Source organism: Gymnoscopelus microlampas (assembly GCF_963454915.1).
Source record: "Gymnoscopelus microlampas genome assembly, chromosome: 1".
Taxonomy (NCBI): domain Eukaryota; kingdom Metazoa; phylum Chordata; class Actinopteri; order Myctophiformes; family Myctophidae; genus Gymnoscopelus; species Gymnoscopelus microlampas.
In genome coordinates, this window is record NC_139962.1 from 23,207,162 (window position 1) to 23,219,327 (window position 12,166).

Below are 12,166 nucleotides of genomic sequence, written 5' to 3' on the forward strand. Positions count from 1 at the left end.
TAACACTATCATAAATGATAGCGTTTATGACTCTATCCTAAATAATATGCGTATTGTTTGCCTTTGGATCACTAGCCTACTCATTATTCAAGCCACGAATATACCTTTTGCCATCTGCCAATATTAATGTCATTTCATGTCTGTGGTTATATCATCACTGTCGGGTGGACATTATGTCCAAAATTATATAGTCAAAAGCTTGTTAATACTTTTCATTGGTTAAATACACCCTTAGCCACTTTCCACTTGGCCTCCCTATTGTTGGCCATGTCATTATAAGAGAAAACATTTCCAAGTTTGTCTTTTACATTTGTGAAAATAGCTGATCTACATACAACCTTGTAGTTCAGCTATTTTCGACACTTTTGTGTGACACTGTCACCATACAACAGTGTATAAAAGGACAGTGGTTCCCAAACCTTTTAATTTCAAAGACCTCCATAACTCTGAGAGTTTCCAAATTTACATTTCTACAGTCTCAGAGTTACAGACCTGTAAGGGTTCATTTGGAACCCCCCCCCCAAGGAAGCCTGACGGCTCCTCAACCCCACTCTGAGAACCACTGAAATAGGACGTAAATATATGAAAAGACGACAAACAAAAAAGCATAAAAGAAAACATTAAGCGTTGCAATATAGAGATACAAGGTTTCTGCCTGACAATGATGATATGTAACACAGTGGGGCATACGTAAGGCTATAAATAGGAACAGGATGCATGTCATCACTGTCAGGCAGAAACCCATTATCTCCATATTTACATTTTGATGTTTCTTCATAAATTAATGCCCTACTTGCTTACCTGCTATTTTCAGTCGTTTCAGTAGTAAAAAATGTGAAAGTGAGGATTTAAGAGGTTAAGTGTGTGTGTGGGTTTGATAAATATATAACCAATGACAAGTATTAACAAGAGCTTGTGACTAAATAATAACTACATTGGATCCACTGGGACACTTTAAAAAAAAAAAAATTATTTCCTGTCCTAAAGTAACGTTTTTTAACATACAAGGTTTCTGCCCGACAGTGACGATAATACGTGCTACACAGCGGGGGGCATACGTGTAAAGGCTATAAATAGCAGCAGGATGCGTGTGTTACTGATCTGGCCTGTGTTGGCAATGCAAAGCACTCATGAGCTCATGGGAACACAGCCACTCACCTTCCCCAGTCGCGATGGCCCAGACACACACACATTCTTCTGGCCGGAGCTGCCTTCCCTCCCAGACAGCTGATCTTGTGGTTCACATGGAGGCCTGCTGGGCAAAGCATCGCCACTGACTGCTGACTTTAGGTTCCTGTGAACTGATGTACCGTTAACTGAAGTTTCGTGAGGCCGCTGTGGATGAGTTGTTGCCGTGTCCACCCTCACATTCACGGCCTGGGCGGTATGCTCTTGATACCGAGTTACCAAAGGTTTCTCGTCAACCTCCATGACCGCGACCTCCTCTTGTCGGGTTACGGCGACAACCTCCTTTACGGCGTCTTTAATTGTGGTCTCGGGAGAGGCTACGGGGTGTGATGGTTGTTGCGTTACAGCGACTACCTCCTTTGATGTGTCTTTACTTGAGGTCTCGGGAGAGGTTATGGGGTGCGACGGTTGTTGCGTTGACACAATAGGAGGACTGAGGCTTTCTGCATGCCCAACTACCTTCTCAGGCTTTGCATCTGGCTTACTTTCAGTCCCCGACAAAATGTGACGCGTAGGAGGCGCGACAGCAGGGGACACAGGAGCAGGAGGTCCAGGCACAGCTATCTGTTTCTTTTGTGAAGGAGCTTCTGTATTTCCGGGAACGCGTGCCTTTTGTTTTTCTGAAGGCGCATCGAGGGGTGGCCGTGCTTTCTTCTCTGCTCTTTGATGTTGTTTTGTCTCTTTGTCCAAGGCCGAAGCAGAAGCTGACTTTAGGTTCCTGTGAACTTCAGTACCATTAACGGACATTTCGGGAGGCCGCTGTGGATGAACTGTTGCTGTATCCACCCTCACATTCACAGACTCGGCGGTGTGGTCTTGACACTCCATAACTAAAGGCTTTGCATCAGCATCAACATCCATGGCCGTAACGTCCTCTTGTCGCGTTACAGCGATAACCGTGTCTTTACTTGAGGTCTTGGGGGAGGTTACGGGATGCAATGCTTGCTGTGTTGACAAGACGGGAGGACTGAGGTTTTCTGTATGCCCAACTCCCTTCTCAGGCTTTGCAGTGTGTGTACTGTCAGTCCCTGAAGAAATGTGACACGTAGAGGAAGCGACAGCAGGTGATACAGGAGCTGGAGGTCCAGGCACAGAAATCTGTTTCTTTAGTGAAGGAGCTTCTGCATTTCTTTGAACGCGTGGCATTTGTTTTTCCGAAGGCTCACTGGTGGGTGGCTGCGCTTCTGTCTCTGCTGCTGGTGTTGTTTGGTGCTGTTTTGTCTCTTTCTCCGAGGCCGAGGCTGAAGAGACGACAGCGCTCTCTTCTTCCATAACTTCTTCTGAAGGTCCCTGAGGTCGTGAAGACTCCTTGAGAGACGACTTTTCACAGGCCTGTTCGTTCGCTAGTCTCTCCCCGGTCACCATCTCCACCGGGGCGTCGGGCTTCACGCCATCAGCACCGTTGGAAATCTTAATCTTCTTTTTGATGAAAGGTGCTTTGGGTTGGTGGGAGGTGAACGTCTTCTGCACAGAGTCGTATACGTACGTGACAGCTTTGCTGCCGTTTTCGTTTGCAGCTTGTCCGTTGGTGATGGGAGATGTGGTCCCGTTGGTGGCGTGGAGAGGATTTTCTTCTGCCTCCACGTTATCGGCGTCCTGTAGCCTGACCTCAGCCTGAGATACCGGGAACTGAATAACTGCCTCTTCCTCTTCTGTGGAGCTGGGAGTGCTCAGATTAACCTGTGTAGGGGTGGAACAGTTAATCAGACTAATCAATTTAATCGATTATAAAAACATTTCAACATTATTTGGGTGGACATTTTATGAATAATCGATGAATAATCGATCCCTATGTCATTCTAGGCGCAAACATTCAAAATAGTTTAAAAAATAATGAAAATATGTGATCTACAAGATCAGAGTTTGTGCATGGGTTATTTTCACTATTTTTGCACCACACCGTTGTCCGACAAAGTACACAATAGGTCTTAAGTGGTTAATAAAAGAAAAAAGGTTCTCGATTAATCTGAAAATGAATTGATAGAATTATTCACACTTTATGTTATTTTATTTGCATGTTCGACATAAAGCTTATCAAATCAAATCAAATCAAACCTCCATGGGAGAGCGGCGTTTCCTCTGGGAGCGATCTGGACTGATGGTTCTGAGCTGTTCCTGCTGGTTCTGTTTACTATCCAGATCCCTGCGCTTGTTCTCTGCCTTTTGTTTGAGTTTGGAGAAGTAGCGCTGGTGGATCAGGAACTCGCTCATGACGCCGACCTCCAGGACACCGGAACACGACACGATGCCTTTGCTGTTACTGGCCGACGCCTGGTAGATGGCCGCATCATCCACAGAGCAACTGAGAAGACATGCATCAGGGTCATTTAAAACTAGCTGACGTTTGACAGAAACAATGCTTTTGTGTTGGTGGAAACGTACTATAAATTAAATTAAAGGCCCAAATGAATCAGTGCATCAATCAAATGCCAGGGCATCCCAACGTACTTGAAAATGTGCAGGGAATGGTTTTGTCCATCGTGGGAGATTTCATATTTAGGCAGTCCACAGTATCTGTCTAACTGCATATCGTCTTTATACCAAATAACCCGAGGGGTGGGATGACCTGATGAACAAAAACAAAACCAAATGAAAAACAATCAGATGGTGGCAGCCACTGCAGAGTTATATGTTTGTAACACATTAACTCAATAGTGGTTCTCAAACTTTTTCATGTCAAGGACACACAAATTAATGTATTTTTGGCTGTGGACCCCAATCTGAAAACATTTTGTGCCAGGGACATTTTTTGCCAGGGACACGATTTGTGTTAAAAAAATATAGCCTTGAATTCTCCATGAATTCAAGGCTTCATGGAGTGTGTAATTGATAGGAAAAAAATCAATTGTTTTTGGATGAACTACTCCTTTAAAGGTTTCATGACATTCATAAAAAAAAATCTCAGTTTTTTGTTTTGTGTTATGACCTCAATTACACCCCCCCAAAAAAAGAGCTTTGAACATTCAGTGGATTTTCTGTGGTCTGGGGTTTTCTGAATAATTAGGCTAACAAAAGTGCTGGGATTGGCCCCTGGACTTTGATGTCACAGTCCATTAATCCCGCCCCCTCTCCTCCCCACCCCTCCCCTATCCTTCTCCTTTGGGGAGCGGAGCAGAGCCGATGATTGACAGGCAAAATCCCTCAACAGCGACATCCACAGGCAAATCTGTTTTTTTTTCATTGCAGCTGAAAAGGCCTCAGAACACAGAGAGAAAAAAACCTGCCATGCTCGAGTGGATTTTTCAGTTAAAACAATTCAATACACGTTTGAAGGACCATGATGAAGACTTTAAATGTTTTGTAAATCAAGTCATGAAACCTTTAAAGTGGTTAAAGCAGTTAAACTAATCTTGATTCTATATTAACACATTTTGCAAACTTTGAGAACCACTGATCAACAAAACAAATGATAAAACGCAGTGCGTTTACCTGTGACCATACAGGTAAACTTCACATTGCAGCTCTCAGACACAGCTTTTGACTTCAGGGTTATCTCAAAGGATGGCTGGGTTTCCTCTGTTAAATGGGCCATCACACTGCACAGAGTGCTCCTGCAAAACAAAAACACTTTAATCTGTTCCCTGAACTGCTTTTGATGTATTAAGTCACCCTCTGCAGCAGTATTCCAGTTTACAGCAGGAATATAGTATCCTGTCACTGCCGACAGGAGGGTATATTCAGTTGCTAGCTTCATTTAACCACTGTCTTAAGCAATATATAGGTTGTCGCAATGTGACATGTTGTGCTATTGTAGATCTGCTATTTTCAGTATTTTAGATTTTTTTTTTTAAATGAGGCCAAAATAGGGACACCATGGTTAATGTGGTTCAAATTAGAATCGGTGAAATGTCCATTTCTCAAAGGTAACTGGGTTGAGGTCCTGACACAACAGAGACAGAAACAATGTATGTATGTGTGGTATGTCTTTTGGACTCTTTCAAGTCCGCACTGATGAGCCTGCGCACAAGCTTTTTTTTATGCAAAGCGTCCTTGGGTTTTTGAAAGGCACTATATAAATTAATGTAGGCTATGTGTGGTATTACATCTACGGTGGAAAAACGTGTATGTGTGCTATTACAGTACATTTACAGTGATAAAACATCATGTATGTGTGCTATTACATCTACAGTTATAAAACATGTATGTGTGCTATTACATCTACAGTGCCCCCCAACTCTGTTCAAGTGCACTGTCAAAGTGCACTTGAGCAAGGCACCGACCGATGCACATAAATGCTCCAGGGTCTGTGCACTGTGACTGACCTCTGTGATGTAATGATGTGTACTGATTACTGAACTGTGAGTACAGTATGTAGCTACTCACAGTGGATGAAGGGGGGCTAGGCAAAAAGACACATTTCAATTATGTGTCAACGGCTTCAAAATGTCCAAACATAGCTAAGCTACAAGCTCACGTGTCACGATGCAATGCATTGTTGTGAGCTTGTAGATTTATCTATTTTCTCTAAACAAAATGTAAGTATATACTGTAGGGCTTAAGAGTTTAATTGACAATGCAGTGATCTTCTTTTATGTAACAGTCAATAAATGCTCCTGCAGTCTAATTACTTTCACTAGGACATTTTTTTTTGTTGAGCAACAAATGACTTCAGTGTCTTAAGGCAGGGTAAATAGAATATTGTTGAGTCGTAGGTGAATGGCAACAATTAGAATAGGCAAACACAAAACCAGTACAACTCGATGAAAAATGAAACCTGGGCCTCCTAACCAACACAGAAATTTTAGATATATCACACAAACAATCATCATACAATATTACTCTCCTCATTGTGTAATACTAAGGTTGGCTCCCAAAATGAACACAGGGGCTATTCAAAATAATGAGTACCAGTCCATCACATTCTGTACAACAAAATATCAACCAGTATTTTTTATTTGCACTCATGCTTTCTGTCCAAGTTTTAATGGATTTGTGAACAAATACATGACATTACCTTGTTGGCCTGTATTGAGAATACCTGTGACCTGAACAGCTTTGCAGAAAAGAAGCAAACAGAAGCAACTCATCAGCCACAATGCATGTTGGTTATGACTGAATATGAAATATGAACACTCATATGGATTGTTTAAACTCATCAGCGACAGCCACAATGCATGTCGGTTATGTTTGTAAATTAATTATGAACATTCATATGGACTGTTTGAGCACATTCAATACCCACACCCCACATACCCCAAAATAGTGAAAATAGCAGATCAACAAGCTCATTCGACACATTGTCAGCTTGTTGATTGGCTATTTTTGCAATTCGTTGTGTGCTGAAGTAGGACTTAAGTGGTTACGTTTAATTTTACACTACTGATTTTACACTTATTTACATGTTACAAGTTTCACTGAAAAGCAAAACTGAAACTTTTGAGAAAATATTGTTGAGAAAAGTTATTTTCAAAAAATAAAGAAAAATCAAGTGCACCTTGTGATTTGGAAATAATTGTATTTATTTTGGTATGTATGTGATTTAAATATATTGGCAAACATTGAAGAACTGAGACATTTGTGTCACAGAAACACTTCAAAGTGATGCTAACAGAGGTTTCCTCAGTCCATATGAATTTAATAGACATGAGACACATGAACATAAATAGAATGTATTGAATACATAATGCAATGTATTGAATGGTCACAACATGCATACATGCAACCAAATCAACACACAATAACATGATAGAGTGGAACCTTAATTGCCTGATCGCACTTATTTGAGATAATCGCAATTATTTTTGCATAATTGTCAGAATCGTTTACATTCATCTGCATGAATTCATCTGTTGAAAATGTTTCATACATTTTCAAAAATAGAGGATATAGCAGATCTACAAGTTTGCGACGCGTCAGTATAAAATCATTGGATATTGTATATGGTCTGTTTTGGCTATAGTCCATTATTTATTTTTCATTATTATTTCCGGCCATTGTCAGTTATTAAAGTTATTTGTCAGATCTGCCCTGTGCAGTTTTTGTTAGAAGGCAAATATAAATGCAATATTCCAATGTTCAACGCCAAAAACACAAATCATTAATTGCAATTATTTGTATGACAGTTCATCGTCAACAATAATGTTATGATCGTGAAAACCCCAATGTATACTACAATGTAAGTGCAGTATAGTATGTGTGTGTTTTTGAATGATGTGATTTTAAGTGATTTTAATGTGTATAATGAAACATAATATTTACTGTGCCTGTAACAGTTGATCATTGTCTGGTGTTGACAACCCTTTCAGTGTCGGGTCACTTCACAGTTCAAGGATCCAACTTTTACCCTCCACTGCACATCACCCGTGATTAAACACACAGAGGAAGCCTTCCATTTACACCAGGTCACACGCCGCAAATAGCTGATCTACATGCTGACCGCAAATTTTTGACGTGCAACACCAATTTTATTTGACGATTAATTGACTCGTGACTCGTACAAATAATTGCGATTCACAGTGTTTTTGTGTGCCTATATTTAATAATGTTATACTAATTTTCATACATTTAAAAAATAATGAAAATAGCAGATCTACAAGCTCACAATGTGTTGCATAACTGGGATATATATGTATGTATGTATGTATGTATGTATGTATGTATGTATGTATGTATGTATGTATGTATGTATGTATGTATGTATGCATGCATGCATGCATGCATATATATATATATATATATATATATATATATATATATATACATACACACACATTATTATAATTATTTTTAATAGTGGAAGAAGCAAATCTACAGGCTAGCGGAAATAGCAGATCTAAGCGCCCAGTGATGAAACGCCAACAATTATGCAAAAATAGTTGTGATTATCCCAAATAAATGTGATCAAGCGATCATGTAGCCTTGCCATAAATAGCAGATCTACAAGCTCACGGCTATTTCCGGCAGCGTGACATCGGGCCCGCAACTACAAATCAGACATAGCGCTAGACAGCGACAGTCACGCTGGCAAACAGTGACACCAACCGTGGCAGTAATCCACCCAGTCATGCTTATGCTATTTCTGCTAACTGGTTTGATTGCGATGATAATCGCATGTGAGAAGTGAACGGAATTAAAGGCCCATTAGAGACGCATGCTTGTGGGTGTGAAGCAAAGGACATGGGACATTTTGTGACAAACGAGGAGAAAGTATTATTCCACGATGCATTGGTTTCTTTGACAAAATGTTTGTAAAGTCGTTGAGAGACAGCAAGCGGTAGTGGGTCATAAGTAACTACAGTACATTGTAAAAAATAAAAATAAAAGTTACAAAAACAGTAAACAAAAAAAGATGATTTAAAAATAAGTACATTGTAAAATCCTATCATATGGTTTCCTATAGAAACATTGTGTATTTATGTGATTAATCAAACAAACAATATTGAGGAAATGTTTTGGCCAGTACTAATACTGAATCATTATTCTTGTGCGTATTTTACACAAACTGTTATTTAGTTTGTTGTGTGTTTGCTGTTCTATATTAAGCTATTTTCCATATAAAAGCAGCAGTTGGTATATTGTGAAATGAAGTCCAGTCTCCAGAGGTCAGCCTGTACATGACTTGTCAATCAACAATGTGTTAGTTTACACTGCCCAGGTTACCATGGTGACCACTAACAAAGGAAAACACTTAAATCCTGCAGACAGCGGTGCTGGTTTGTGTGTGTGTGTGTGTGTGTGTGTGTGTGTGTGTGTGTGTGTGTGTGTGTGTGTGTGTGTGTGTGTGTGTGTGTGTGTGTGTGTGTGTGTGTGTACAGGTTTTACTATACTTTTGAGGAAAATAATATGGCCTTTGCCTCAAGTACAAAATGCCATTCCCCACGTGAAAAATCTGGTGTATCTATTCAACAAAGAATTTTAGAGCTAAGGTTACAAATAGAAAAAGATTCAGTTTGGGGTGAGAGTTAGTATTAGGCATTTAGGGGTAACGTTTAGGCTTATGGTTGGGGTTAGGTTTAGGGTTCAAAATGGCAAGAATAAACGGGTGGGGCGAGGGGTGTATTTCTGGGGGGTACAAACAGAGGTTGCACACTTTTGTTTCATTCCAGAGTTTGAAAAGTCTACCTGTTTTCGGGCCTGACACTGGAGAGGTAGCTGCGGCTAGCAGCGCTGGCAGGCCGGCTACTCCCGCTGACATCATCCCCATTGTAGGAGCTGCTGGATCTCCCATCGCCAGAATAGGAATAGGAGCGTGGCATCATTCTCCTGGCACTCATTTTCCACCAGATGAATGGATCAAAGCTTTCCACGAGAGGCTCCTCACAGAAATGCAGCTCTATCGGTTCCAGGTAGTATAAAAAGTGGAGGGTCGGGGCTTGATTTTATCCAAAGAGACAGAGAGGAGCTGAAAGTGACAAGAGAGTAGACTCTTAAGATAGAATGCATTATATGGACATGAGAGGTTAACCACTTAAGTCCTATATACTTGATTGTATGACAGAAAAATAGCAGATCTACGATTTCAAAACGCGTTGCATTGCGATGCATTGTGAGCTTGTAGATCTGCTATTAAAAAAAGGTGATAATAACAATAATTGAAATGTTTGAAAATAAAATTTAAAGAAATCTTTTGACAGCTTACGCCTATAATGGCATGCTCAAAATTGGGAGACGTTAGGTGTCATAAAAACAAACAAACAAACAAACAGGAAAGATAGTGAACTTCCTTTGTCATGTTGAGAAGAATTGGAACAGACAATGCAAGTCAGAACAGTACATGAGATGCTTTGTCAAAACAAATCTATTCACCGTTCCTCTGCGCTATTTAGTTCATGACACAACCAGGAGCTGAACAGATACAATTCGTTGAACAAATTATGTTTCAAAAGTTGCCTGCAGTTAACTCACCGTTCACAAGTTTCTTTGTGTCCTCTATCTGATAGATCAGACCCCCGCTGCTCGCGGACCCTCCGGGCACGGCAATTTCCAATCAAAGCACACAAGCATGTGTAGCCAGCCGGACTATTTATAGCCGGCCTACAAATAGGCAACGAGAGCACATCACACTTACCGAGACCAGACTTCGGACCATTGGATCAGAAACAATACTCCAGCAGCGAAAAGACAAATCCAGTTGGGTTGAAGAGTCTGTTGAAAAGCAGGACGATGAAGAAGTCCATCTGAAAGAGAAGAATCCATACTAATCCCTGTGTCAAACACAAGGTCATCCCACACTTGGTGCTCTTCCAAATGGGACGGGGGGATTTAGAAAGTTACTGCTGAAACGCCCTCTGGGAAGGTAACGACTCTTTCGTACGGGCCCAAAGTACGAAGTGTCTCTCCCTTGCAGCGAACTGCCTCCTAAACTCTGCATATGGACGGTAATAAAAGATTCATATGAGCCTGTCAGTCAGAGTAATGACACCACCCTTAAAAGTCCATTAATAAGAGCAGTAAATTCATTGCAGTCATGCTGGTGTCCAGTCACACATCGTATTCCTTTCCAAACATAAATGTGTTAAGTTATACTCTAAGGCTTCCGGGGAATTTTGTTTGTGCAGAATATATGCAACACATTTAAAAAGTCTAAGATGGGAGAGCTAGTATGCTTGTGTTTACTTTGTACTCTCTTTGTAAGACGTCATCCATCTACTTCATAAGAGGGTGTAGAGCAGTAGTAGCCCTGTAGGCTACTCAAACTTTTTCATGTCAAGAACCCCCAAATTAACATGTATTTGGCCGCAGACCTTCCGCTGAAAATATTTTGTGCCAACGACCCCCATACAACATTTGTGTTAAAATATTTTAAAACATATATTTTGAAATTTGTTAAACTGATTTTGATGCTATATTGACTAATTTGCTGGGGACCCCCTGGAACCCCTTCAAAGACCTCTCAGGGTCCCTGGACCCCACTTTGAGAACATCTGGTGTAGAGGGTGTAGACCACCATCCTCTCTGGCCTGCATTGTCGTGTGACTTACAGTACAATTGCTTTGAACCCACTGAGGAAAAGCAATAGAAATAGAACAGCCTTATATAGGCTAATCCCACAGGCTGTTCAACAGCTATGGCCTCTCATCTCTCTCTCTCTTTCTCTCACACGCACGCACGCGCACGCACGCACACACACACACACACACACACACACACACACACACACACACACACACACACACACACACACACACACACACACAGCACTGTGTAATGGAAATGTTTGTTATAAGTAATTCAATACAATTTACAATTTTACTCAACTTGACAGTGGGAGCCCCATGTTTATCACAAACAATCCTACTTCAGACCAATGGAACCCTTGTGGAACATTTACTCAAGTGCTGTTCTTGACTACAATTTTGAGGCACTTTTACTTTACTTTAGTATGCCCATTGTTCAATGCTTTTTACTAAACTCCACTACCTCTCAGGGAAATCGTTTTACTCCACTACAATTCTTTGAAAACTTTGTAGATTTTTACAAAGCATGCTGTACATTAACAAATTACGTACTATTTTATACGTTGTCTGTTCAAAACTAGCAGGTCTATCTGCTATTTTCAAAGGATTTTGACAAATTTCTAAAACAACCTTGTGAAATGGGACATTCTGCATAATGAGCTTTGTACTTTTGGTACTGTAAGTACATTTTGATGCCAATACATTTGTACTTTTACTGAAGTAAAATCTTTTACACAGGCCTTCAACTTGTAACAGATCTCTACATTGTGGTATTGCTACTTTTACTTGAGTTTTAAAAAAAAAATCTGAGTACTTCTTCCACTACTGGCTGAGTGTCAATCAAAATGCTTTCCTTGTTACCTTTAACTTATATTTTTATTTTCTTGCATGCCGACAACTCAACAGACTTGGAACTGGCAGTACAACTACAAATTCCAGCTCGCATGAATCTGTTCCCTGTAAATCAAGTGTCAAATACACCAATCAGAATTCCTCCTCACGTTACACTACAAAGACTCTCGTCAGATTGCACATGCCTACAGTAGGTTCCATCTGCGCGCCGATTTTGTAATTCTATACAT

General features: G+C 40.5%; 1 protein-coding gene across 3 annotated transcripts in view; it reads right to left on the reverse strand.

Moving 5' to 3' along the window:
- LOC311042045 (alpha-protein kinase 3-like) overlaps positions 1 to 10,376 on the reverse strand; it is a 29,029-nt gene extending 18,653 nt beyond the window's left edge. The window contains exons 1-6 of one of the 3 annotated variants that reach the window (XM_084052573.1): positions 10,196 to 10,376; positions 9,250 to 9,529; positions 4,618 to 4,755; positions 3,637 to 3,754; positions 3,244 to 3,490; positions 1,159 to 2,868 (exon numbers count right to left, since the gene is read on the reverse strand). In XM_084052573.1, the coding sequence (XP_083908699.1) occupies positions 1,159 to 2,868; positions 3,244 to 3,490; positions 3,637 to 3,754; positions 4,618 to 4,755; positions 9,250 to 9,355 (2,319 nt within the window). In that variant the 5' untranslated portion in view covers positions 9,356 to 9,529; positions 10,196 to 10,376. Of the gene's footprint in view, positions 1 to 1,158; positions 2,869 to 3,243; positions 3,491 to 3,636; positions 3,755 to 4,617; positions 4,756 to 9,249; positions 9,530 to 10,032; positions 10,100 to 10,195 lie in introns of those variants that run through there. The other 2 variants (XM_084052574.1, XM_084052575.1) reach the window with 2 other exon arrangements.
- Positions 10,377 to 12,166: the final 1,790 nt, after the last annotated feature.